The 25,697-nt window shown below is 38.7% G+C and overlaps 1 protein-coding gene across 1 annotated transcript in view; it reads right to left on the minus strand.

The window, feature by feature from the left end:
* CTNNAL1 (catenin alpha like 1) overlaps positions 1 to 25,697 on the minus strand; it is a 58,473-nt gene that overhangs the window by 25,721 nt on the left and 7,055 nt on the right. Inside the window, exons 2-4 of the mRNA XM_027679381.1 lie at positions 11,692 to 11,881; positions 5,923 to 6,110; positions 957 to 1,076 (exon numbers count right to left, since the gene is read on the minus strand). Coding sequence (XP_027535182.1) covers positions 957 to 1,076; positions 5,923 to 6,110; positions 11,692 to 11,881 — 498 coding nt within the window. The remainder of the gene's footprint in view (positions 1 to 956; positions 1,077 to 5,922; positions 6,111 to 11,691; positions 11,882 to 25,697) is intronic.

Genomic DNA, 25,697 nt, shown 5'->3' on the forward strand with positions numbered 1-25,697 from the left:
ACTTACTAGTAATGCATCTTTCCCTTTTAAAGGCACAACTGCTATCAGTACTTCAGGGAAAAATAAAGAGAGTTCATTTCCAAGCAGAGAGTTCATTTCCTTTAATTATATGCAGTTTTCCAAGAAATGGTTCTTCGAGACTGCACATGTACTTACCAGACTCCGCACACATCAACAGTAAAAGGAAACACATGAGGTTGGCCAACTGTTTATACAAATTGAATTCTGAAATTTGCTGGATATTAAGGACTCTGTATATCTATACCAAATCCTGGTTCAATTCTGAACAGGGGATTGGATTGCCAAGGGAAACCAATCTGAGCTCACAGCAGAAGTCTTAAGCCTCACAGCAAACCCTTTATTTACATGGAAGTTGCAGGGAAAAAAGCTTCCTGCATGAATGAAAGGTTTTGATAGAGTAGTTGCATGTGAGAACTAAAAAAATCATTGCCTAACATAGGGTTTTGACCTAAACCTAGAAAAATATTCAATAATAATAATGAAAAACAAATCCTAACAAGCCACCAAGCAGATGCTTTATTAGAATCTAAGGATTTAGTGTTTGGAGTTTTCTAAAATAATTACTCTGCTTTCAAGTCCCTTCACTGTGTGCACACATCAAATATTTCTGTCAAGTAACAACAGACAAATTCTCTACCAATGTAAAGAGACAAACAAGTTAGAGTCAAAAGACAGTGATTGAAACCAAAGGACAGCACAAATAACATGCAACCAGGCATCTGGAAGATATGCAGATCAAACAATGCAGTGATATTTCTCAGGCTGAGCTTTAAAATCAAAAGATGTACTTTGGGTGGAGCAAGGAGAGGTTAGGTTTCAGAGACAGGACATTAGCAACTGTTTCGTTAATCATCCCAGAAGAACTCAAATCTTTCAGATAATAAGATGAAAACTACACTGTGCAACATCCTTCACAACCTTTTATTAATACTTACATTTTGCCGATCTCCAGTTAAATGGGCAAACTCTACCATTTCATTTCCAAACTGGCTGAATATTTGTACAAACTCCTGGAAACTACTGACTTTTTCTAATTGTTCCATTGTTGCAAGAACCTGCAAGATAAGGGAAAATACTGCAGATCATCAAGATGCTAAACAGAAAATGTTATTATTAACCTAGGAGTACTACTATTTACAGAAACTTCTAAATCATGAGTTTAAAATGCATATATTTTGCTACTATTTAAGCATTAATAACTCAACAGATGGAAATCAAGTGTAAATTAATAATCATGCTTCATTCAAAACGAGTAAACCTGTTGTCAGCCCTCAGAAAACGTTTTCCTCATTTCTCCCAGTATCAAGACTAACAGTATTACAGGATTCAGCTTCCAGATTTAGGAAAAATGTGTTTTTAAATTTAATATGACAGTAACAAGTGCTTGAAATTAATATGCACATTATATCCCTGTGTTGTAACTCTCAATTTCAAAGTTCAATTTCAGATGCATAACTTTCAAAGTCTAAAACCACAGTTGCAAAGACAGGTGTTTCAATGGCTCTGTGCATTAAAAAAAAGGCAACAGAATTCAACAAAAGTAAATAAAAAAGTTAGAAATTAGTTAATACATAGTTTTATACTATCCATAACAACTTTCTCTAACTTTGGAGGTTTTTATTAGTTGTCTATAAAACAAAGAACCAAATATATCCAAGTTGTATCAAGCTCTTACTCACAATACATTAAAGCATGTAAAATCAGCATTTTTTAAAAACATTCAGCTTATCATATAACTTATAAATTACTGATTACTGAAGCTATCCTGTGAACTCACTACAATATGGTTTATAAAAGAGATTAACATCAGGGGTTTTCAGGTTAGACACATACTTGCTAATCTCAAAGTGACCTTTCAAATCAATTAAAAGTCTTCGGAAGGGAAAACAGTCAAAGCAGTTCTTTATTGTTTTTCACACTGGAGATAAGATACCACATAAAAATTCAACAAACTGTACTTTAAAGGGAGAAACTTCAAGTTATTTTTCCTTTCCTATGCCAAAAGTTATCTTCCCCCAAACTAAAAAAAACAGTCTATATTCTGGATTATAACAAGTTACCCCCTTCTCTGCACCTTTGGCGAACTCTCCTAGAAACACCCGTTCCTTTGTGGTAGAGCAGCTGCTCAGTCACAGCTATAACCTACATAAAGCAAACGTTCCACTAAATCCTGTGACTACTGTGGAACTGACTGCTTTATCGTGCAATATTAGACTGCAGTATCTGTCTGAGTATATTATGTTATGCAGCCAGTTCCACAAAGACTGTAGAATCAGGACTTTCCTGATCCAGGTGTTGATGTACGAGTAAGGATGGAGTACAAAGAACTTGGAAGGAAGGTGCACTAAGAGAAAGATGTGAAAATAGCAGTATGAGAGTGGAAGGAGAGAACCACAGGATTGGGAGAGTGAGGATGTAGAAAAGAAAGCGTGGAGAAAAGAGAAAACATACAAGTTGAAGTCCAACTTTCTCTTCTAAAAATGGACAAAAAATTAATTATGATCCACTGTTCTTGTTTTAAGCAAGTATAGTATTTCATGAGTATGGTCTTGGTTGCAAACAACTCTGTTACAGTTACCCTAGAGCAAGTATTTCTCTCATGACAAACCTCATCAAATAAAAATTTCAGTGAAAGCACATGCATTTCCATTACATTTAATAATTCTAGACATCCCAGGCAGAGCTGACATTCCGAGAAACTGTACAGACAGCTCTAAATTTGTCTAAAGGTTATTCAAGAAGCTGCTACAAAGCAAAATACCTGTGATGTCTTTATAATTTTTCATTTTAAAAGTTCTTCAACATGGAACACGAAGATAGTAATGAAAATGTACATTTTTAAATACAAGATTAAAAATATGTAACAAAATAAGGCTTTAAGTTCTTACTAATATCTAAACTAGCAGCTGGTATTGCACAGCTACAGCTGCAGTATGAATGTTGCCTTTCAGACAGCGGTCGTAGGCTGACAGCACTTCAGGGCACATCCATATTTTGATCCAACCTGCACAGTGCAGCAGCTCCCCCACTACCTGTCACTTCCCTGCTCATTGTTCTGGCACTCGTATCCTGACTGGTGACAGCAAGTGGAGCAAGACCTTAAGCTCACTGATGCAATGACTAAGTCTGATGGACAATGAAACTAATTTTATAAGGTGGAAAGATGTAGGCAGGGATAGAATAAATGCACACAACCTAAGAACACAAGGACAGTATATATGGTGCAGAGGATGCAGAAGCAGGAACAAGATCATTGGGACCATCAAACAGAGGTTGGGTTCTGGAGCTGATCACCATTCCAGAAAATCTCAATCACTTCATCATTCTGTGCAGTTGGATGACCAACCACTAAGGTGTTTTTCTATCCTTTGCCCTTGGTTGACTCTTGATTCATATGAGGAAGATGATGATGACGATGAAAATAAAAGGTGTTCAGAAAGTGCTTCAGCAAAAAAAAAAAAAAAGGGCAATAAAAGTTTAACATTGGGCATTCAGTCTCTAAGATAAAAATGGAGCTGAGATCTTCTGGAACAGTGACCCACTTCAAGAAGCCAGCATCTGTTCCTGTTGGCAGTACTGATGATCCTACCTTTCCATCCTCCATGCCATATTATACTATACTGACTCTGAGTATTTGTGTGCACTTCTTAAGTCCCTGCCCATACCATCCTTCTACCACAACATTTCTTACAGGAAGAACTGCTTTGCTATCCATCATAGTGTCTGACACACTTTTCAGGAATGTACTCTATAGAAATCAGGGCACATATAAATATCAGGCCTCTAAAAGACACCATCATTTGTTTAATTTGGTCCTAGAGAAGTGAATTGCCCTACTGGTACCATAAACAGAAGCCAACTTTCTCAAATACATGTGTGCACTATGCACAGAAAATGAGAATGCAGTAAAACTCAAAAGCTCACAAACACTAGCTGTGTCGTGGGGGCATCAGGCAAAGCATCACCAGCTGGTTGAGGGGGGTATCTGTCCCACTCTGCTCTGCACTGGTGCGGCTTCACTTTGAATATTGTGTGCAGTTTTGGGCACAACAAAATAAAAAAGATATTAAGCTCTTAGAGAGTGTCCAAAGGAAGGCACCAAAGATGGTGAAGGGCCTTGAGTGGAAGCCATATGAGGAGAGACTCAGGTCACTTGTTCTGTTCAGCCTGGAGAAGAGGAGACTGAGGGGAAACCTCATTGCAGTCTACAGCTTCCTCTTGAGGGAAAGTAGAAGGGCAGGCACTGATCTATTTTGTCTGGTGACCAGTGACAGGACCTGAGAGAACGACATCAAGCTATGTCAGGGGACCTTTTAGGCTGGATTATTAGGAAAAGGTTTTTCATCCAGAGGGTGGCTGGGCACTGGAACAGGCTCCCCAAGGAAGTGGTCACAGCACTAACGCTCTCTTGAGTTCAAGAAGTGTTTTGACAAAGCACGCAGGCACATGGTGTGGTTCTTGGGGTTGTCCTGTGCAGGGTCAGGAGTTGGGCTTCCATGATCCTTACGCATGATCCTTGTGAGTCCCTTCCAATTCAGGATAGTCTACGATTCTATGACTATGGCAGTCAGAGTCAGATATGCTTACTCTGGACTATGAGACTTTGCTTGAAATACCTTCAAATTTAAACGCTGCACCTATGCTTACTATATTCATTTCAGTGTATATATGACAATATTTTCATATATATTTAAAATTATCAGAAACCATGCTTGCTGCTGAAATGATATATTCTTCTTTATCCTTTCATGATACATACACTTGCACAGTTGCTCTGTAGTCTAAATCTGTGTTACCACCAGCCACTTTTGTAAAGGTATATTAATTAGGATTATTGCATTGTAGGCTGCAAACATCAGCAGAAAAGCAGCAAAAGGTATTAAATACACCATTCTGGTCTCCAGGGCAAGAAAAGACCAAAGCTGCAAGTAACTTCATCAAACTGATACTGATGAAAATGCTGCCACCTTAACCAATCACTGGGAGACGAAAACAGCACAAAGACAGCAAATCAAGAGCAGGTTATTTTCGTTAGTTTTGAATCCTGGACTCAACTAAGTGTCTCGGATCTAGGAGCTGCAAAATAGAGACCAGTACATCTGCAAAGCAAATTGGGACAGAAGTATAGTGACATCATGAGGAGTCAAAAGAGGAAAGAGAGGCACTGCTCTGGATTATGAATTCCAAATAAATGGAAAACCCCAGGCCTTATCAGGTTCTCATTTTTCAAACATGAGGGTTTTCTATTTTTGATTTAGCACATTGTGGAGATAAAGAAATGGAGGAATATCCTACAGGCAGGACAGTGAAGTCTGCACTGCATGAAATGGATTATATTTGAGGTTAAATGGGCCTTCATACATTATTTAAACCAACTAAGTAGATTCATGCTAAGTTTCAAGACCTAAGTTAAACTGCATAAAAAACTTTTAATCTGTAAGCCTCACATCTCTAGCACAGAATTTCATATACATTCCTCACAGTTTTTTGCTTAGACACAACCATAATGCTCTCTGTCTTGATCTTGACAGTACAAACATCCTGTCATTAGCAAGGAGTAGCTTTTATTGACCATTTTACAGACATACACTTTTATGTAGAAGTAAACTTGAAGTTATATAAGCAGTAATACAGCATCTTCTACAGCATACTAAGTCAATAGAGCAATAAATACGGGTCACATAAAATGTAGAGTCACTGAAAATTGTTATTTTAATACTACTGACTTACAGCCACCTCCTTTCAGATATCTGGTAGATAAACATGTGCAAGACATTAATTTTTACCTTTTATTTTAGACTTCCCCTAGAGATACAATGAAAATACCACTTCATTTACCATCACTCTTTTGCACTGACTGCAGGTATCAGATAAACAAAATAGAAAAAAAGCTACAAATACCTTGTTTCTGGAAGTTATAATTTGCTTTATAACAATTCTGTCTGCTAACACCAGCACCTTTGTGACAGAAGAAAGCAACAATCTTGCAGCTTTTACCACACCCGTTTTGTCTGTAAAGATTGTTATGTGGCTATCAGATTCCGGATGATCCAAGTTTGCCACATCTGTAAGTTGTGCAATTGTTTCACCTAGAAGAAAAAAAAATAAGTTAACTTTTCATACTTGGAAAACAGATACAGGGCCATTAAGCATTCTTAACTTTTACCTTTGAGGGATGAAACAATTTCAGAGCTAGTTGCAACTCTTTTTTATTTCACTTCACTTCCTTTTATTGACTGTTGGTGGCACCCTCTCCATATTTAAATTTGGACTACTACTCAGTACTACCTTATTCTTCCATCTGTAACATACACCAATTTTCTTACAGTCTACAGATATTTGAGTGGGGGGTGGAGTTGGGCAGTGTGGAGGGAGAAAACATTAATGGGAGATATGTTTTTAATAGCAAAAGTCAAATCAGTGTCCACACTTGCAGTATCAACCCACTGAAAGAGTGGGATGCAGCAAGGAAGGAAGAACTACAAATTCCCCTCCACTTTCCAAATTTCAGGTAGCATTCCCATAATTTATAGATTTCCTATTGCTGTAGAAGTCTTCAGGCACGAATAATAAAAGAGATTCCAGTAACTTTATAAATTATAAGACTGAAGCATTATAGTGAGACTACTGCACTTTTTATTCTAAGGAAAGACACTAAACAGTATGCTGACAGAGAGAGGAGACAAAAAAGGCAATAAAGCACTGATTTTAAATTCATCAATATCTTCTTTTTCAACTTGCATTTAGTTAAATAGATAGTAGTTAAATAGGCTTAACTGACCACTTTTATTTCTTATGCAGTCAAAAATTCTGCATCCAGTGCAGCCAATAGATCTGCTTATCTGAGAAAAATCACAGACCCTATCCAATGAAATCTTTTGGAGTACACTAGATAATAGTGCACTAGAGAAAAGACAAGGCAGTTTCCTATTCCATTATCACAGAAAGGCAGCTGGGAGACTGAACTCAGGCAAGCTCTGAGACATGCTTTTGGTTAGCATGTAAGACAAGATGATCAACCTACAACTGACCTATAGATCATCCTTGAACATAAAATCTAGAAGACCTGATCAAGTTCCCTAAGGCTCATCTTTAAAACCTCAGGTAATTCACCTAAGCAGACAAAATACTCCAAAAGCCTGATAAAGCCACTGCTCCCATATGAAAAATCTGAGGGTGCATTATTCTGGTACTCCACAAATATCGCACACAAACACTACAGAACAAGGCCTGACAGTCCTTCAAACCATAGAGCTTCACACTGCATAGTGTTCATGTATAGATTTCTCTCCTCTGGTAATTGTAATCCCTTGGCTTCTTAAATTGCCTAAATAGGTATTCCATTATGGCAAGGAACTTCCAGGACTTTTGCCAGGACCAGGCCAGGTCATAAAAGGCATGGTCCAAATAATCAGAGGGTCACGCTAGTGTAAGCACGCAAATATGATAAACAGAGTACAGTCTGAGATGGTGAGTTCCCCAGCTGAAGGGCCTAAAAATAAGCAAGAAGAATTATAGAAGTACAGCTACTATTCTAACAGCAAGGGCAGCCAGATGCACTAACAGTGAATCTGTAGGATGAGTCTCCAGTCAGGCAATGAGGCCATTTAACAGCAAAACACACTGGCCATTGCCTTCTCCACAGTCCAATTCATTTTGATTCATGCCAATGTCTGCTTGCTCACCTTTGTCAGCTAATTAATCCCAATCTCTTCCTTTGACCTCAAAATATATGAGACAACACAAAATGGTGTAGAAACACATAGAGAACAATTAAAATAGATGCAAAGTTCTTTTGGTAACCAAGAAAGGATGCACAACACTATTATCCCGTTTCTTATGCTGTGGGATTCATCTTCTTGAAGATGAATCAAGTCATAGGTGAAGCATCTACTCATACAAAAACTTATCAGAGAACGTGAAAGACCTGCAACATCTGCCTGTCAAAAGCTCCACACAGCCCCAGAAATTTGAGACTTCTGATAATAGAACAAAGGTTTCCTCCTCTGCCTGTAGATTGCAACTACAGGAACATGAATTAAGCCTTGGGAGTAAGCCATGAGGAGCAAAACCTGTTATGGTAAAGAGACTGAGTTAGGGAAGCCATCTGGGTACAAACAAGTCCATAAAACACACCTGAGCATGTTAAAGAAGCAGTTCACTGTCCCTGTAATTCTCCTATTGTGACTGAAAGATTGTGACAATTGGGAGAGATTTCCAATGACAGAAAGACAACTGCCACATCCAAGAAGGTGCCACATCCACATTCTAGAAGGGTAACAAGAAAAATTCAGGCAATTATGGGCTAGTCAGCCTCACATCAGCCTCCAGGATTATTACTAAAATAATACTGGAAGCCATTACCACATGAAGCAGAAAAAGGCAATCAGGAAGAGACAGCACAGACCTGCAAGGGTGAATAGTCCCTTATTGATCTGAATGCCTTCTATGATGAGATGGCACTGATTTTAAAAAAAGAAAGCAATGAATGCAGTGCATCTCAACTTCAGCAAGACCTCTGACATGATCTCCCATAATGTCCTTATAACTTCATCATAAGATGCAGACTGAATAACTGAAAAATGGTGGGTAGAGAATGAACCTGACTGTTGGGCTTAGGGATGGTGATAACTGGTACAAAGTCCAATGGGCAGTCAATTTTCAGTGGTGCCTCTCTGGGACTGATATGAGGTATCAAAACTGTTCCCAGGATGATGGGCCAGCACATTCAACAAGCGTGTGAACAATACCAAAATGGGGGAGTGTCTGATAATGTGGAGGGCAGATCTCTATTCTTGAAGTTAAAATGTCCCTTACAACCTCAGTTATTCTGTGATTCAATTTATTCATCTTAAAATTGTCATTTTTCAGTCTTCTTAATTTAGTCTTCTCTGTACTAAAAGACAAGGCAAAAATAGAGAGCTATTTATTGCTTTCATTTTACTCCATGTCTTCCTCTAGGGCTATGTAGTCAACTGGCAGAGAATACTGGAAATGTTATGACACTAACTTATTCCTGACATGTGCTTTCTCTTTGAAATTAACCAGTCTTTCCTAGTTTTGGGGGGGGGGGGGGAAGATTAAAAAAAAAATCACAGATGGGCATCTAAAATGCGTTTCTTTTGAGTTACGTTCCACTACTATACTGTCACTGTAAACACTGACACAGTGCAAGACTAATGTTAGGCAAAATCTCCTACATGACCCTCTGCAGTGTTTTATGATTCTATTTTGAGTCAATCAAATTACAAGGTTTATTACAAGGAAATAGTCATAACAAGTCTGAAACACTTCAGATCACTGATTATACCCTTCACAAGAGGCAGATACAACATCTGTCATCCTTCAAAGCCTCTGCAGGATATGCAATTGATTTAAAGACTCCCTACTTTTCTTAGCAACTGAGATGTTTAATGTTCTAAATCCTTTAGTGTTGAAATCTATCTTCTATGCCTAAGAAAATGTCCCTTTAATTTCCGAGGCACAATCTAATTTATCAGCTAAAAAGAATAATGAAAAGCTCTACAACACACTCTGCCCTAAACAGCAAGGGCTTTCTGCTACCTATGTCTCCAGAACATAGGACTTTTTTATACATGTCAATATTCTTGGCTATAATTGTCCAGGAAATTTTTTTTACTTGCTTGGAAACACCAAAGTTATTAAAAATGGTACTTGAGCAACTGTGTTCAGAATTTGAATTCAGAGGACATTTATCCATAAGAATTTATCTGCACAAAGGACTGTTTTACCTTGTCCAACACTGAGCAGCCCACAGAGATAATACTGGCACAAAAAACCCCCATAAAAAAAAAAACCAGCAGGAAACGTGTTTGCTATCCTGAATTTCCCATACAAGTCTTCAGTTAGCTCTAAAATGCATAGCTCACAGAGAAAAACTGGCCCATGCCAAGGTAAATGTGAGGTTTGACAGAAATGTAAACAATCCATATCTTCACTCCCCTAGACTGAGGCACATTACTGCGCAACAGGAAATAAAACTTACAATGTAAAAAACTATAGCCTTTTGTTGAGGTAAAATACTGCAGACTATTTTTAGATTCTGAGATCCTCCTGGATACACTGATAGGAAGAAAAAACACTTGGCCACAGCATAAATGGCAAGTCAAGAAACAGATTCAGACTTCGCTGCTCTTCTAGCAGCTGAGATTATCAATGTGAACTTTGGCAATTTTGGCTTGTCAGCATTTTACTTAGATCTCTGAAGAGAAAACACATGCTTCACATAACAACTGGAATGTTTTTAAATTAGGACATTTCTGTTTGCAGCCAAGTTTACTGGAGCGACTAGGAATTTTCAGTCTAAAGTTTATCCGGAATAGTCCTTCAAATCACAAGAACAATCATTCATCACCAGCATGTTTCTAGACATTGTGATTCATTGTTGAGGGATTTTCAGAGGATTTCTTACAGTACCATGCCTAATTTCCAAGTTTTTTTTTCTTTTAATCAGAAAAAATAGTATGACCTGCATCCCAAAAGTTTGAGGCCAGTACAGTGAATCAGCAAGAAATACACCAGTTAGGACAGCAAAAGACAGGTTTTTCAGGATTCAGAGGTTATTTAAAAGATAAAAACAAAACACTCACCCACAAGTCCACTATTTAACTTAACAGAATGGTTTTAAGGACAGTAACCTCTGTCTTGGAGTAGAGTACTGCTCCTTTCTGCAGTCATCGAGACATTACCATTGAAGGGTCATTAATTTGCCTCCACATCCAGAAGCTCAAGATTGTCTCCCTGAAGCCACAGTAAGCAGGAAGTCTATCACACTTGTAGCTACATCCACCTGCTCGAACTGGGAAAGCTTCAAATAGAATTTCCTATGATCCAAAGGTATTTGAAAGAAAAACCAAAACCTCACCCCACTTACAACAAAAGGAACATTCTACTAGAAGTCATCTTGAAGGCTGCACTGCAGATCTAAGGATATGCATTTACTGAGAGCCACTGAAATATCATGCAAGGAATAGTACTTAATATCTAGGATAGTAGTTTCTAGCATGACACTGACAATGTCTTATGTTATCCCCTATTTGCCTAGACAGAGGCTTCTGTGAGAAGGAGGGTGACAGCAGGCAACTCAGTTATCCATACTTCACATTCAATTCACACACACAGCAACTTTGCAACAAAACTTGAATCCAGCAAAAAGGCAAACACAGTACGATTTTCATTCTACTGAGAGGAGTCATCAGATGACTGATGTGAGTCATCTTACTGAGTCCTGATGAAATATGGGTTGACACTGACCTTCATTCAGACATTCAGATTTAGAGTGCAGTGACCTCAATAGCATAACACCCAATTTTAGATACTCCACTGTTTTAGCTTGGTAGCAATAAACTCTAAAGTTGTATTCTCAACACTCTGTTCTTTGTCTTTAATAACATCATAAAACAAAGAGCAGTCAGATAATTCCTTGTGGCAAATGATCCTATAAAAATCAGAGCCAACATACAATTCCATTCCCTGTTCATAAGATGACAGTAATTTAAGTAAGTGAAAAAATCAGGTAACAGATCAGGCCTTGAATGAACCAGCAGAAGAGGGTTAAGCAATTAAATAATAAAGTTCTTACGTTATTCCTGACACTAAAAATAGTGTGCCAGAAATGGCACAAGTACAATTTCATGAGTAACTACATACCTGCTCTCCTTGCCTCAATGCAAGCAACACTCATTTCCTCTTTCAATTCATGGTTTTCGTTGGCTATGGCTTCACCCACTGTAACAAATCTTCCAACTGCCAGGTTAACTGCTTGGCCCACTCGCTGAATTGCTTGCAGAGTCTTGTCTGAACGCTTTGGTTTATCCTTATGATTAATAAGAGTAGTTATCTGCAAACAAGAAGAGTTATTTATTAGAACATTTTAACTTCAGCATTAAAGGCAAGTTTTGAACTGAACTCCGTAATAGATTTTTACCATACTTCAGTAATAACATTTAGTGTTGAGTCATGAGGTATCATTTAACTTCTCAGAGAATAAAAAAAAAAAAGGTTGCTCATCTGCTGTGATCTCAGTTTAACTCAAATGAACAGAAGAATTTTTACTTTTTTCCCTCCCGTTTGCAGTATTAAAATAAGCTCCCTTGAGTCTGAACAGCCTTTCACACTACAGACACAGCCCTTCCCCCATTAAAGTATCCACCGTACTTGTAACTTAAACTCAATTGCACATGTTTCTAGAATTTAGAAAAAGGTTGCCATTTAGATGCAAGTTATCAGTAAAACAATTTGCAAAGACATTCCTTTTCTGAACTCCCGACTTAGCTTTTCTGTCCACTACATATTGCTATACATTCCCTCTTGGATCACAAGGACCAGAGATCAGCTGCACACCGGCTGCAGGAGACTGAAGATTTGTCCAAAACACCAAACATAAGGAAACAAAGAGATCCTTTCCCCTCGCAGAAGAGAAGGCATGAATGCAGAGGCAGATTCTCAACCAAGGCATTAAGTAAATGTGAGAACAGTATGCAATCCTGCCACTCAGAAATAACTAACTATAAACTACATTACAAAGATGAGCTTTACGTTTTTGGTATGACAACTGTTTTCTTATGAGAAGCAGGACTGAAGTTAAACTCTGCAGTTTCAAACATCCTAAATCACCATAAAAGCCCAACAAGGATAGTCCTGCCTGTCTTTGCCTTCCACTGTCATGGTTGCAATTAATTTATCTGATGTGGGTTAAACATGAGTTGTGGAGAAGGTGATGCTTGTTAATTTAGTTTTTCCCATAATTAGGTTTCCAGTCCAGTTCAGTGCATAGCTCTATGAATACCTCTGGTGGCAAAAGGGAAAAGATTGGAGAAAGATGGGCAGAAGTGCTCCTTTCAGCAGCAGTGTGATTTTAAAATGCCCACAGAACTCTACTGTAAGCCACATTCCCAGGCGCTCAAGGATGTCTGTTGAGAGACTCTCAGAAATACACGAATTATTTAAAAGTCTGAACACCTCAGCTATATCACCTTAATCACAAATGTCTTTGCTGCTCCTCAAAAAAATATAAACCATCACTCACTCATACATTCTCCTACTAGTCAAGCCTATGGTTGGACAAGAGCATACAAGTTGTACCTGTAATGCTCACATGAGACCCAACCACACAGTAGGAAGCAGTGTAGGAACCGTTCTGCTTCATGATGTGATCAATGCCCAGCGCTTACCCTTCAGATGTCACTGAGTTGTCCTTCTGGGGAAAAAAAAAAAAGGTGGTTTTCAATACCTTTCTGAGGCTTGTTTTGAATGCCAGGAGATGGTTTAGCCAAGTGTCCAGTATTAAACTCTTTGCAATGGAAAATGTCAATACTTCATAGAGTGCTTTGCACACTGAAGGAGAGAGGGGGAAATAAAAGAACAGTGCTGTCCTAAGGCAGAACTGCTATGACAATGGAAGAGTTTTTTGTCCTGGTACAAAACACCAGCACAAAAATGCTTAGTCTGTCCACTGCCTTCTTATATATGCCCTATTTTTCCAATTTGTACATAAGCCACAAGGTCCAAAGGAAGGCCACTTACTATAATTCATACAACAAATCTGTCTGTGTAAGAGTCCCCCTGTAAGAAGTCACCAAGCTTCAACCCCAAAGCCTATGAATCCCAGATTCCCTTCCAGCGCAAAGATCTTATTATGATGAAAACAATCTTATTACTTTTACTACTATTATTTACTGAGCAAATAATTCAGATTCATTTTAGAGGAGGAATGGCATTCCTCAAAACACACAATTACCACCACTTCAGTGGAAATTCAGATCAATATGAAATTGACAGTACAACCAGCTGCACTATGCAGTTCTCCTGAATTCTTGCATTGTAGATGCTTCGGGTATACCAAATTAACAAATACCCAAAATCTAACAATCCTAGCTGGTGGATTCTTGATTAGGCATGGCCAGCAAGCCTACTGAGAGCATTGGTCCAAACGTTGAGGAAGACCAATTTGATAGGTCACAACTTTCTTTCCTCAACTGCTTTTTAGGTAACAGCAACCCAATATTGGGTTAATATTACATTCATACAGTTACTGACTTCTCATAAGTGTATATAAAATAACACTGGCCTAAGACAAACTGCAAGTTTACATACTGGCTGCAAGTTTACCTCCCACAGCATTTTACGCCAGTAGAAGCTTAAATATGTTCTGCATAACCCTGGAAAAAAATGCATATGCAAATCACATTGCAGAGTGAAAGGAATCCCACTGTCTCTTAAAAATCACCAAGGGCATTTATTTTAATTCCTATGTTACTGTAGAGGTATGCAAATAATAAAAATCATGAAGATGTCACAGCTTAAATTGCTTTATTAAAATCCTACAAAACACTTTCAAAAACATGAGTGCCTTTTACATTTCTATCTTTTCTTTAGCACTCTCTTCAGACGGCATCATAAATTTTGCAGAAAAAACCCAAACCCATTCCCCCTCCCTCCCCTGCTTTCCTGTAAGGTTAAGCAAGAATCAGGAGCTGTTTTGACAGCTCCATCACCAGTGTCATGGTAATCTCATAGGTTCAGCAAGGCCAAATGCATGGTCCTGCACTGGGCCTGGGACAATCCCCAGTATCAATGCAGGCTGGAAGATGAATGGATTGAGAACAGCCCAGCAAAAAATGACTTGGGGTACTGGTGCTTGAAAAACTGGATGTGAGCTGACATGTGCTCCCAGCCCAAGAGCCAATTGCATTCTGGGCTGCATCAAAAAATGTGTGGCCTGCAGCTCAAGGGAGGTGATGGTCCCCCTCTCCACTCTGGTGAGACCTCACCTGGAGTGCTGCATCCAGCTCTGAGACCCCCAACATAAGAAGGAGCTGGACCTGCTGAAGCGAGTCCAGAGGAGGGCAATGAAGATGATCAGGGGGACAGAACATCTCTCCTATGAAGACAGGCTGAGCAAACTGGGGTCGTTCAGGCTGGAGAAGGGTCCAGGGAGACCTTATAGTGGCCTTTCAACATATAAAGGAGGCTTAGAATAAAGATCAAGAAAGACTTTTTACCAAGGCCTGTAGTGACAGTAGAAAGGTCAATGGTTTTAAATTAAAAGCAGGTGATTTTAGATTGGACTTAAAGAGGAAATTTTTTACCACAAAAGTTGTGAGGCACTGAAACAGATTCCCTGACTTGCGGACGCCCCACCATCATAAGAGTTCAAGGCTAGGTGCTTTGAACAACCTGGGGCTTTGATGAGGCTTTGAGCAATGCAATCTAGTGGAAGGTATCCCCACCCATGGCTGGGGGGCGTGGAACTAAGTAGTCTTGAAAGGTCCCTTTTAACCCAAATTATTCTGTGATTCTATGACCTACTTTAGACACTCACCGGAGTAGCTTGTATACGCAAATTAAACTCAGCTTGGATGTCTATGGTTATACACAGCAGCAGAGGCTTTGCAAATACCTCCTGGAATAATGAATTCTTAGATGGATAATATAATTTCTTCTCAGACTGGCTAACTTAGGGCCACTATAGTAACTATCCTAACATTGGCATGGAGAGAAGTTTGTTGAGCTCTCTTTTTTTTTCAGAAAAGTCAAAAACTATGGATTGCCAGTTAAAAACAACCATTGTGAAAAAACTAAAACAGAAGTTTGTCAAGAAGCTTGAAACATATCACAACAAACAGCTTCACGTAACACCTATTTCAGATGTCATCAATATTATGTAGCAAATGTAGCCTGTACTGATATTAGATTTGCATAGGATGTCTGCTATAAAAAAAATAACAAACAGCCCTGAAATAGGAGCAGGTAGGTCATGATGAAAGAAAGAGATAGAGAAAGATATAAAATATAGATCAGCTAAAGCAAAAAGGGCTGGTTTTGGTTCTAGAAACATGAGTTAGACATAAACCAAATGTAAAATGCTTAATAATGTCAAAGGCACAAGCAAAGCTGTTCAGACACAGATGGGCTTCTCATAACCTGCCACCTGCAGAAAACATTGCTATGCAAACAAGGAAAATGTGTAATTCTGAGAAATATCTTACTCTTTCTATCATGAAGTGTTAAGAGTGACAGGTGTATTTCTAGCTATGTCCTCCATTTCAAATAAAGTTTTGGAAAAGCAGAGGTAATAGCAACTGCAGTTTCAGATTCTTTTCAAGACTTAATCAAGCAGGTAATTAACAATCAGTTAAAAAGCTAACAAACAAGATCTTGACTGAGCAAGGAGAGGAATTTCACTAGCATGTTAAATGACAAACTGAAGGAACCTGAGACGCCAATAAGCAGCACAAAGATTATTTAGCAGTTCAGACCATAGTAAAAAAAAAGAAAATAAAATCTCTAGGCAGTGAAACTGAAGGGTTGTTGGGAACAGGCACACAATACTACTTGCCTCAGGACACAAACACAGCAATGAACATTAAAAGGCAAATAATTTAGGGTTCTACAATTAAGAATAAACAAAGTTTTTGCTCCTGGCTTTTAAGCATTTAAAACAAGGATAAATTAGACAGGTAAAATGGAGAAAAGCAAAGACCCACAAGAAACCTAACAAGGAACTTTGTCCCCAACAATCATCTTCCTCCAAAGAAATCCTAAGAACCTATAAAAAACTGAACTAGTAAAATGTGCGGCATTCAAGATATTTCAGATTACAAGGAATTGCTTTTCCCCAGCAGCCCATCCAGTTGCAACCAGATCAGAACTGTTATTGTCATGTTTCTTTCATTTTTTTTTTCAGTTAAGGAAACCACTTCAAGTCCCAGAACATTATCTAAGCCCTCCTTTAAGCTTAGCACCTCCCAAATATTTAATCTGTTGTATTCTGATCATGTATTACCCAGTGACCAACATCTGTGGTATTTGGACAGGGGTTAACCGCTGAAAAGATTACCTGCAAGTCTCTTTGAACAAGAATAATACGTTACATGCTGTTTACTTAAGGATTTACTGATCAGGTCCTAGAAAGGAAACAGTCCTTTCGATGGTACTCACCCTCTGTTTAATGTGAGCTCTTACGCCGCTGCCATGGAATGCTTATCTGAGATTTCAGACAATCAGTTTAAGGAGTGTGCTGTCTCAAGAAATTGGCAGTTACAATCTTTTGTCACTTTTTATGAGAAGCCACAGAAAAATAATGGCCTTTTCCCAAGTACTTGACCAAAACTAACACATACAGTCATAATGTATCATGATATACTTAATATTTAAGGAAACAAGCTCAGTTGTGGTAGTTTTTGAGCAGCTGTTTTCAGATCTCTTTGAGGGCCTTCAGATACTGACATTGAAGTCATTATATGCTTCATGCACAGGAAGCATCATGGCAGCACGCTTAGCTAAAAATATTCTAATGTCTATTTATTGTCAGTGTAATTAAGTCTTGCATGACAGAATTAAGTGATACTTAAGAGACTAGGTTTCAGGAAGTATTTATAGACATCTATAAATAAAACCAGAGGAAATGTAGCTAATTCACAGCCACTGCTACAAACATAAGAGTTAAACTAAGAAGTTGCGTTGGAAGTTACCCTATCCATCTCCCTCCCTAGGGAAGTACCCGCCTTGTACACAGGATGATTTAGACTCTAAAGAACAGTATTTGTTACTATCTCTTATGTGGTGGGTTGACCCTGTGTGATTGCCAGGTGCCCACCAAAGCCATTTTATCACTCCCCTCCTCAGCTGCACAGGGGAGAGAAAATAAAACAAAAGGCTTGTGGGCTGAGGCAAGGACAGGAAGAGATCGCTCACCAGTTACCCTCATGGGCAAAAAACAGACTCCACTTGGGGATATTAATTGAATTTATTACCAATCAAATCAGAACAGGATAATGAGAAGTAAAACAAATATTAAGAACACCTTCCCCCCACCCCTCCCTCCTTCCCAGGCTTAACTTCATTCCCAGTTGTCTATCCACTCTCTATCCCAGCAGTGCAAGGAGATGGGGAATGCAGGTTGTGGTCAGTTCATGAAACGTTGTTTCTGTTGCTGCTTCCTCCTCAGAAAGAGGTGTCCTTCCCCTGCTCCAGTCTGGAGTCTCTCCCACAGGAGACAGTCCTCCATGAACTTCTCCAACATGAGTCCTTCCCACAGGCTACAGTTCTTCACAAACTGCTCCAGCATGGATCCCTCTCACTGGTGCAGTCCTTCAGGAACAGACCGCTCCAGCATAGGTGCCCGGTGGTGTCATGCCATTGAACCTGCTCCTTTCTCCATATCCTCCTTTGGGCATCCACCTGCTCCAGCGTGAGGTCCTCCATTGGCTGCAGGGGCACAGCTGCCTCACCATGGTCTTCACCGTGGGCTGCAGGGGAATCTCTGCTCCAACACCTGGACCACCTACTTCCCCTGATTTCTTTGCTGACCTTGGCATCTGCGGAGCTGTTTGGCTCACATATTCTCACTCCTCCCTTACCTGGATGCAACTACTTCTGCACAACATTTTTTCCCCTTCTTAAATATGTTATCACAGAGACAATACTACCATTGCTGATGGGCTGGGCCTTCGTCAGTGGCAGGTCCATCCTGGAGCCAGCTGGCATTTTCTCTGTCAGTCGTAGAGGAAGCTTCTGGCAGCTCCTTGGAGAAGCCATCCCTGTAGCAACCCCTGTCATCAGAACCTTGTCACAAAAACCCCATACACTCATATTAATCAGCTTTCCTGCTAGAAAGAAAATCAAGACACTATCTCTGTGCAATAAGGATTAACAGCCTCAGAGTAACAGCTCCTATTTCATTTTGTGTATTCTCTGCTTTCTACCTTCCATTAACTTTATAATGGTAGAAAATTCCTTCCTGAAAAAGAAAGTAATACCGAGAACGGAAAGCCTTTGCTAAGAAAATGCAATAGCACTACATACTTGGGAAGAATCACAGAATCAATTAGGTTGAAAAAGACATCTGAGATCATTGAGTCCAACCTATGACTGAACACCACCATGTCAACTGGACCATGGCACTAAGTGCCATGTCCAGTCTTTCCTTAAACACCTCTAGGGATGGTGATCCCACCACCTCCCTGGGCAGCCCATTCCAGTATCTAATCACCCTTTCTGTGAAGAAATTATTCCTAATGTCCAACCTAACCTCTCCTGGCACAGCTTAGGACGATGTCCTCTTGTCCTGTCACTACTCGCCCAGGAGAAGAGACTGACACCCTCCTTGCTACGACCTCTTTTCAGGTAGCTTCTACAATAGAAGAGTGCTGTACAGTAAATTTGGTTGCATTTGATAGGACATAGAAAAATCTTGGTCAAAAAGGCCTTTCCCATGCAGCCTGCACTTTCATTAGTTCATCTTGAGTTTGAAGGCGGAGGTGAACTTCTAATATTAAATTTTAAGTACTGTCTGTCATTAGCTTTGTGTACTACTTAAGGACAACCAGGTCTTCAGACTCATTAGCCAGAGAGCAGCACATGTTGTTCCAACACCCACACCTGCTACAGAATACAGCCGTGCGTGCGTGAGAGAGAGCAAAGAAGCAGCAGCTGGCATTTGACATCCTGTCCATAAGGGCTACAAGCAGAACTGTCACATAGACTTCTCATCACAAGACAAGCCTCAGGGATCTCGAGAAGTGAACAAGGACTACCTGCTTACCTGTCCTAGAAATCAGAAGTCTGTTAAGATTAGATGCCTGTCCAGGTATAGTAGAAAATGCTTAAGATTTCCATTCTTTCAAGCAATAAAATATGTTTTAGAAGTTTGGCTAATGTTTGAGTTTTTAGAATTGGAAAGCCTTATCTCTCTACTCATATTTCATTATGTAGAAAAATTGAACAACTAAACTTTGTAGAAACTCAATTTTGAAAGTTTCTGAAGGTTGGAAAAGACTAAACAAAATAGAATTCAACTGCATTAATTACTAATGCACTAGTTAACTGTAAGAATCCATACTGTATTTATCCTGAAAACATTATTTGAGACAGCTGTCACCGCTTTATGGACAACTGAACACGTCATTATTCAGAAGGTCAACCAAACTCTTCTTGCAGAAGTCACAAAGTCCTCAACACATCATTCAGGACCCTGAGTCAACATTTGTGTAAAAAAGCAGCTCCCAACAAGTGGTGTGATCCAGCTAAAGTGTTTTCCTTGTAGTGCCTATGCATTGATGTCTAGAAGGGCAGTACAAATGTGCTCCATGTCCAGGACTGCTGAGTACTGTTAGAATTGTTGCATTGAGACTATTGTAATTGTACTTTTACCTGAAGGCTCTTTAGAAGTATCTTCTCATTGGTTTTATATACATCTTTCACAAAAATCTTCAGGGAAGCAAATTAAATAAACAACTTTAACAACCTGTAAGGTGGTTCTCTTATCTGTGGGCAAATGCTGACACACTTAGCGGAGCCTCAGGCTAACTTTCACATGTAGTGTCTAACAAGCTGGTAAGCCACCTCTGAAAGGGTGAAGGAACAATCCAGGACCTGCAGTGACAAGTAGAAGCTGTCAAGTAACTCCAGAGCAGCCCCACCAAATCAGATCTGGTATCCGGTATGCCTGACCTAGTATTTTATATCTGATAGTACAACTTTCCTACTTGTCTAGAGACAATTGTGAGAGTGAAACAAGCAAATGTGACACTAGCCATAGCGCAGCTGTAACCAGAATTTTTGGTTAACTGCAAATTGTACATTTAATTTTAAAATGCCATTTAATTATGTACTTCTCACAAGCACAATAGCTTCAACAAATGGATATATTATCTGGAAAGCAAGAAAACAGTCCTCTTCATCTCCTTCAAAACCCACTCTTTGTGAAGTTCATCATGAGTGACAAGAGTACACAACATCAAATTGAAATACACGCCTCAGACTATTAGTACCATCACTATGTACTTGTTACACATTCTTGGAATTTTTAAGAGATCAAAAGAAAGGATTCAACTCACAGCAAGACTGTACTATAGTAGTGAATACCCTTTCTTTGTGCTGACTGCATTCCTAGAAAACCAAGGGCCTTTTAAATTTCAAGATCCAAACTGCACCACTGAGAAAATGATTATCCAAAATGTGATACAGATGAACTTGTTCAGATGAGGTGTAGCATTTTGATGACACCAATTTATTTCCTTCAGTGATGGTTATTTTGGGTTTGGGGATTTGCGTGACTTTTTTTGGTTTGGTTTTGTTTGTGGGTTTTTTGTTGTTGGTTTGGGGTTTTGTTTGTTTATTTGTTTGTTTTGTTTGTTTGGGGTTTTGATTTGTTTTGGGTTTTTTGGGGTGTTCTTTTGTCAAAGCAATGAAAACTGGAAACTTCAGGAATTCTTTTTCTTCACTGGGATTAAATTATTTCCAATTCTTTCTTTTTGCAAGTTTTTTTTGAAAAGGAACTTTGGAGAAATAAAAAACAAGAACAAAACAAACAAACAAACAAAAAAAGGAATGAACACAGCTCTTACTATTCTTTCAGCCTATGGATTCTTAGATATTATGTGGAAGACTGAATTAATTTAGCAATGTTACTGAAGTAACACTACTGAAGAGGAGAAACATGCTTTCTTTTTAATGTTCACTTTTCATAGACTCCTTAAAATCAGGGATCCCCACTGATCTGCAGAGGTGAAGCAGAAAAGTACACAAAAACTGATCTGCACTGCTGCTATCCTCCCCTCCTTTTTCTACATATGGAAGAGAAGAAAATGATGACTGGAAAATGCTCAGTGAGGCTTGACCACTGATCAAAGCTACCTTGTTTACTCTTATTGCCACGTGCCTTGCAAGTCAGAGAACTACTGCCCTATCTTCCCCTACAAAAAGGTACCTTCAGAATGTCTCCAGAAATTGACCACGATAAAGATCTTAATTTTTGGATAATTCAAGATCAAGCTTTCTTCTTTTTTTATACAGATGTATGGAATTTCACAGACTGAAATTTGTACCAAAATTTGCACCTTTGGGCAACTTGACATGAGTTGGCAAAAACAGTTTTTCAAATTGGAAGTCCAATTTAGCCTCTTCTGATCATATGATACACCCATCAACAAGTACATGGAACATCAGAAAATATGTGTTTACCTATCATAAAATGCATGCAGAAGTAAAATTGGCTAACTCATCTGCTGTCTTGAAGTTTGTTGAAATGCACCACTACCTCACTAGAAAAGGTGAATATAAGCTAAATGACCAAATGATTGGGTTTTGAGGCACACAAGGCAGTACATTTTCCTCCCCTCCTGTTGCCCTCCAGTTCACTAACTTCTTACCCAAAAGGGCAGATTTCATAAACAAAGCTATTACTTTTTTTCATTCCGCATGTAGAATTCCTGTGCTTGATCAAGTCTAAGAAAACCCAAATCAGAGGGAAGTTCATTGTTTAAAGTGTACTTTCAAATGTGGTCAAAACAAATGCAGACATGTTTTCAGTACCAGAGAGATGCAAGTCTGAGAAATAACTCAATTTACTAACACAATCAGGTAACCTCAAAACCACAGACTGGTAAATGTTAATTGTGGCTTTTCTCCCTAACTTGCCTTTGTTAATGTACCTAACTGTCTACTACTTGTGCAAACAATGCTCTGAGCTGCTCTCTCCAAAAAAAGTTCCACTGTTGTGTAACTAAAAATTCAGACATTGTAATAAAGAATGTAGCAGGGACAACACATTAATACCACCAATTGAGAATTCTTTCTATTCAAAAGAGGATCGGCTCCTGAATGTGCAGCAAAAATTGCTTGTTAGTTCCATACACAGGCAGCTTCCCTGGCATGAATACCAGCCATTCAATCCATCTTGCACTGAATGTTGCCAGCCAGGAGGGTTCCTACAGCCTTTTTCAGAGAAGGCTTCCTTAGCAGCATTTTGGCATACCACTTCCATTCAGAGCAACACCTGGTATTCCATTCTGAAAAGCATATACTTGCTCTAGAGATTAATAAAGAACTACAGTGTGCTATGGAAAAGGTTATGCAAATCCAACTGCTATCCACCTACAGGAGTGCAAAACAAAATGTTCATACAATCCAGGAACTATTATTTATGTTAAAGTGCCTTTATGTTCTTTTGATTGCTTTGTTGAAGAGCTCAAGGACAACAAAAACTCATTCAGTTGGAAAATTTAGGAATACTTAAATGTACCATGGAGATACAATACAAAACCTTTGATAACTAAAAGGAAGCACTCCATACACTAGTCTAACTCCTACATTTTAAGCACTTGCAACATTGGACAGTATTACCCTTCTACTTCTAAACTGTTTTCACACCTGTGAATAAACAAACAAACAAAAATACCATCACAAACCCCATTTTTACAAGATTATGTTACTACAGAACAATTTTGCTCTATTGCTATTTGAAAATACAGGATTTGCGTGGTTCTAAATGGTTACGCTTATTCTGCTAATACAAACATGTTTCTCTAAAACAAAAGCAACAGCATAATTTTTTTTATTTTTCCATATACATCTGAAAGAACTTTAGGATTCGCTCTTACGTTACTGCTGTAACTGATGTTTAGGAGTTATCTTACCATTTGAGAATTCATTTTATGTATAAAGCCAAAAAAATAATCCCATTCAGTATCTAAAGTAGATTAATGAGTAATAAGTTGGCACTAGAATCTATATCACTGCACATTGACATCATTAGCTTTAAACAAGGCTATTAATGGAATTCAATATAACTCAAGGAGTAAAAAATAGAATTTAAGGTTCTAGCTAGCAAGGGTTATACTTTGTCAACGAATTAAGAAATGTAAAATAAATCCACGCAGAAAGTTATAGGCTCATAGTACCATACAGCAGTTTTACTGAACTATAATCAGAGTTGTTTGCAATCATTAATTCATAAATCATCCTTTGGGGATTTCCCTACCTAATCTGTCTAAAACCATCTGTTAACAATGCTGAATAGCAAGAAAGCTGCTCTAATTCTTCTTGTGCAGGATCACAGAGAGGCAGTTTTGATTTAATAGTCATTCTAATGGAGAACTACAAAAATTTGTTTAATCTGTAGAAAAGTCATTAATCAGATCTCAAAAATATGAAAGATAAAATTCCATTGAAAAAGATTTTCAGCTATGTCAGTAAAAAGCATCTTCCTTCAGCTACTTGAAATGCTAGTCCGACTCATTTATCACATCAAAGACTAAGGTATAGAACATTATAAAGCAGTAGCCAAGCTTAAAACCAATTTCAGTATCCAAGGGTTCACAGAAAAAAAAACCTGAAACCACAGCTGTTTCATGATAGTGCTGTTGCTCATGTGATAAAATGTTCAAGTGTAATTTTCTTTATAAAGCAGATTATCATTAGTGACAGTAATATCATTAATTATTAATGTAACAAAATTTTAACAATATTTTAATTTACCTCTTTAGTCTATTCTGTGGTACTCCTGGCCTCCACAGTATACCTTAAAAACCACAATTGTAAATGACCCTCTACTTCTCTTTCACTTTTCATAATGATCTAGCTCCAATGACTAAAAGCTATCAATTAAAAACTAATCTCAGTAAAAGGAAAACTGCGATCACATCAGCCAAGAAATACAATTGATACTTTTACTGAAATAATCACCTTTTCGACATCCAGATAACAATCTCCTAAGATTAATTTTTCTGCATAAATCCAAGAGAAAGAATTAGGCTCCTTTAGGGGCACAGAGCACCAAGTGTAGGCTGTAGGCTGAGTAACAGCTGAGCTGCTGCCAGAAAAAGAACTTGTATGGAGTGGAAGATGCTTAACACAAACCAGAAGCTCACAACTTAACCCACAATACCTATGGAACCACGGGGGAAAGGGGCAGTGAGTTAGTGACTAATTGAAAGTAATGAGGTGCAACTCTGTTCCCAGGCAGCATACCATATGCTTCCAGACTCACAGCAGTCAGAGCGCAAGACTCTGCATCCACGGCAGTTTCTCTGTGGTGCAGGATGTAAACTAAGAAGAGTTTAGCAGGAGGTTTGCTTCGCTCTGTACAAGTTATAACGCAAGCTTCTACACCACAATTCATAATTTTATTACTCAACAGTAGTGTCAAGTTTCAAGTCTAAAGTGAGTACCAAATTAACTAGCAAGGGAGAAAATTCTGCAAAAAGGGGGTACCTTCTCAAAGCTTGTAACTTACCAGGATTTTTGAAGTAACAAAAAACAAAGACTAGGTCTCAAGAAGCATTTTAAAAGGAGCGTGCTCAGATTTATTTTTTTTCCCCTCAGATGCACTGAGAAAAGCAATGAGTTTAAGACAAATATGAATCACCCGACTTCTTCCAAAAAAAGGATTTTCCCATCTGCCAAGAAGAGCCATGAGGGGCAAGCACAAGCCCTGGCACCATACTGGAGCAGCAACAGCCAGCAATGTAAAAACTCTTTAGCACCTTAGACATATGAAAGGGAAAGACCTAGAGGTACCAAAAAAATGCCCAGTGAAACAAGGCAGCCAAGGGACTTGCTAGAACAAATCTGTCAGTGCATCTGCTGCATGGGAAATGCAAATAAGTTGAAATGGATCTGAGCTTGGACTGAATGCTGAAGTTCAGGAAGGGAAGGAGACTATGCATATTTTGTAGTTCTATGAATGTTGTCCAGAGTATATGAGATGCTTCTAAATAGAAGATGCTTCTATTTAGAAAAGAGCCACAGCAGACCTCAATGAAGATGGTATCTACATTTGATATCGTACTGATGGAAGCCTATTTAACCTAAGGCGACTGAAGGTGTGAAGGAGCAAGATTCAGGATGGGAACAGTTCCAGGCATGGAGAA

Source organism: Neopelma chrysocephalum, unplaced genomic scaffold (genome assembly GCF_003984885.1).
Source record: "Neopelma chrysocephalum unplaced genomic scaffold, ASM398488v2 Primary Assembly neopelma1_22b, whole genome shotgun sequence".
NCBI classification, from domain to species: domain Eukaryota; kingdom Metazoa; phylum Chordata; class Aves; order Passeriformes; family Pipridae; genus Neopelma; species Neopelma chrysocephalum.